At 39.7% G+C, this 1,230-nt stretch overlaps 1 protein-coding gene across 1 annotated transcript in view; it reads left to right on the top strand.

Annotated features, from left to right (window-relative positions):
• gucy1b1 (guanylate cyclase 1 soluble subunit beta 1) overlaps nt 1-1,230 on the top strand; it is a 13,135-nt gene that overhangs the window by 3,756 nt on the left and 8,149 nt on the right. The window contains 3 exon segments of the mRNA XM_025058471.1: nt 8-170; nt 1,133-1,226; nt 1,229-1,230. The exon segment at nt 1,229-1,230 is cut by the window's right edge and continues 126 nt beyond it. Coding sequence (XP_024914239.1) covers nt 8-170; nt 1,133-1,226; nt 1,229-1,230 — 259 coding nt within the window.

The raw sequence follows: 1,230 nt of genomic DNA, 5'->3' as shown, positions 1-1,230 counted from the left end.
GTACCATTTATCCTGGAATGAGGGCTCCCTCATTTCGCTGCACTGATGCCGAAAAGGGAAACAATCTGATCCTCCACTACTACTCAGAGAGGGAGGGCCTGCAAGACATTGTGATAGGCATCATTAAAACTGTCGCTCAGCAAATCCACGGAACAGAGATAGAGATGAAGGTCTGCTTTGTTTTTGTTTTAGAGCACTCTTTTTATTTATGGTAATCCTTTATGGTGGTAATTCAGAATTCTGCAGACGGAGACTCACGGCAAAGGGTGATTAGTTTGCTGGTCAAAAACATGTACAGTAGTATTTGGTTAAATCTACATTGACCATAGGTATTAGTGTGAATGGTTTGTCTCCTTATACGACTGGTCAGCTGTCCAGGGTGTACCCTGACCACAGACAAGTACCAGGATTAACTCTTGCTCATTGTCTACCTAAAAAAATATTCAGTGATAGAAGTTATAGAACATTCACAAATCCAAACTCAATCGAAGAAAAACCCTCATACTCGAGGTTTATGTTCCTTGTGCCTGTTGTTGTTCATCAATATGAATCTCAGTTAATCTGCCTCTGAAACAGTTAACCCATTTATTTACCAGGCTGATTTGATTTTATCCAGAGGAGTAAACAAAAATTATTTTAAAAAAACTCATTATCATTGTCTCTTTGTATTTTAATGCTCAGCCATCAACCACTGTCTGTACATTTTTTTTATTCCCTGCAGCCAACTACTTTACTTCAGCAGGCGTTTTCTCAGTTTTCTCCTCATTTTTTACAAGCGAATGACATTTTCTCCCAAAGCCTAATCCTCTTGTACAGACAGGATAATACTTTTCAGCCATTGTGTGTGTAATGAAGGCAGAGAAAATGGCAGACACTCCAAATGTGACACCCAATTTCTGGAAATATTAGCCACTGTTGCTGTGGCAACAGGGTGCAGAGACAGCAGCGTGTCTGGCTTCTGCCCATAAACCCACCAAATAATAATGGTATTTTCTACACTTCTATTTTTAGAATGAGAAACATGAGACCAAAGAACCCCTCATTGTGTGAAAGTAATACTTAATAATGCCGTAACCTGACATTACCATTTTCACTAATACTATACTGATAATAACTTTGACAATGAACGCAGATGATCCAGCCGAAAAGTGAGGAGTGTGATCACATCAAGTTCCTGATTGAGGAGAAAGACTCAGAGGAGGAGGCTTTCTACGAGGACCTGGATGGATT

This window comes from Cynoglossus semilaevis, chromosome 9 (genome assembly GCF_000523025.1).
Source record: "Cynoglossus semilaevis isolate Cse_v1.0 chromosome 9, Cse_v1.0, whole genome shotgun sequence".
Lineage (NCBI taxonomy): Eukaryota > Metazoa > Chordata > Actinopteri > Pleuronectiformes > Cynoglossidae > Cynoglossus > Cynoglossus semilaevis.
This window is presented reverse-complemented; position numbering and strand designations above follow the sequence as displayed.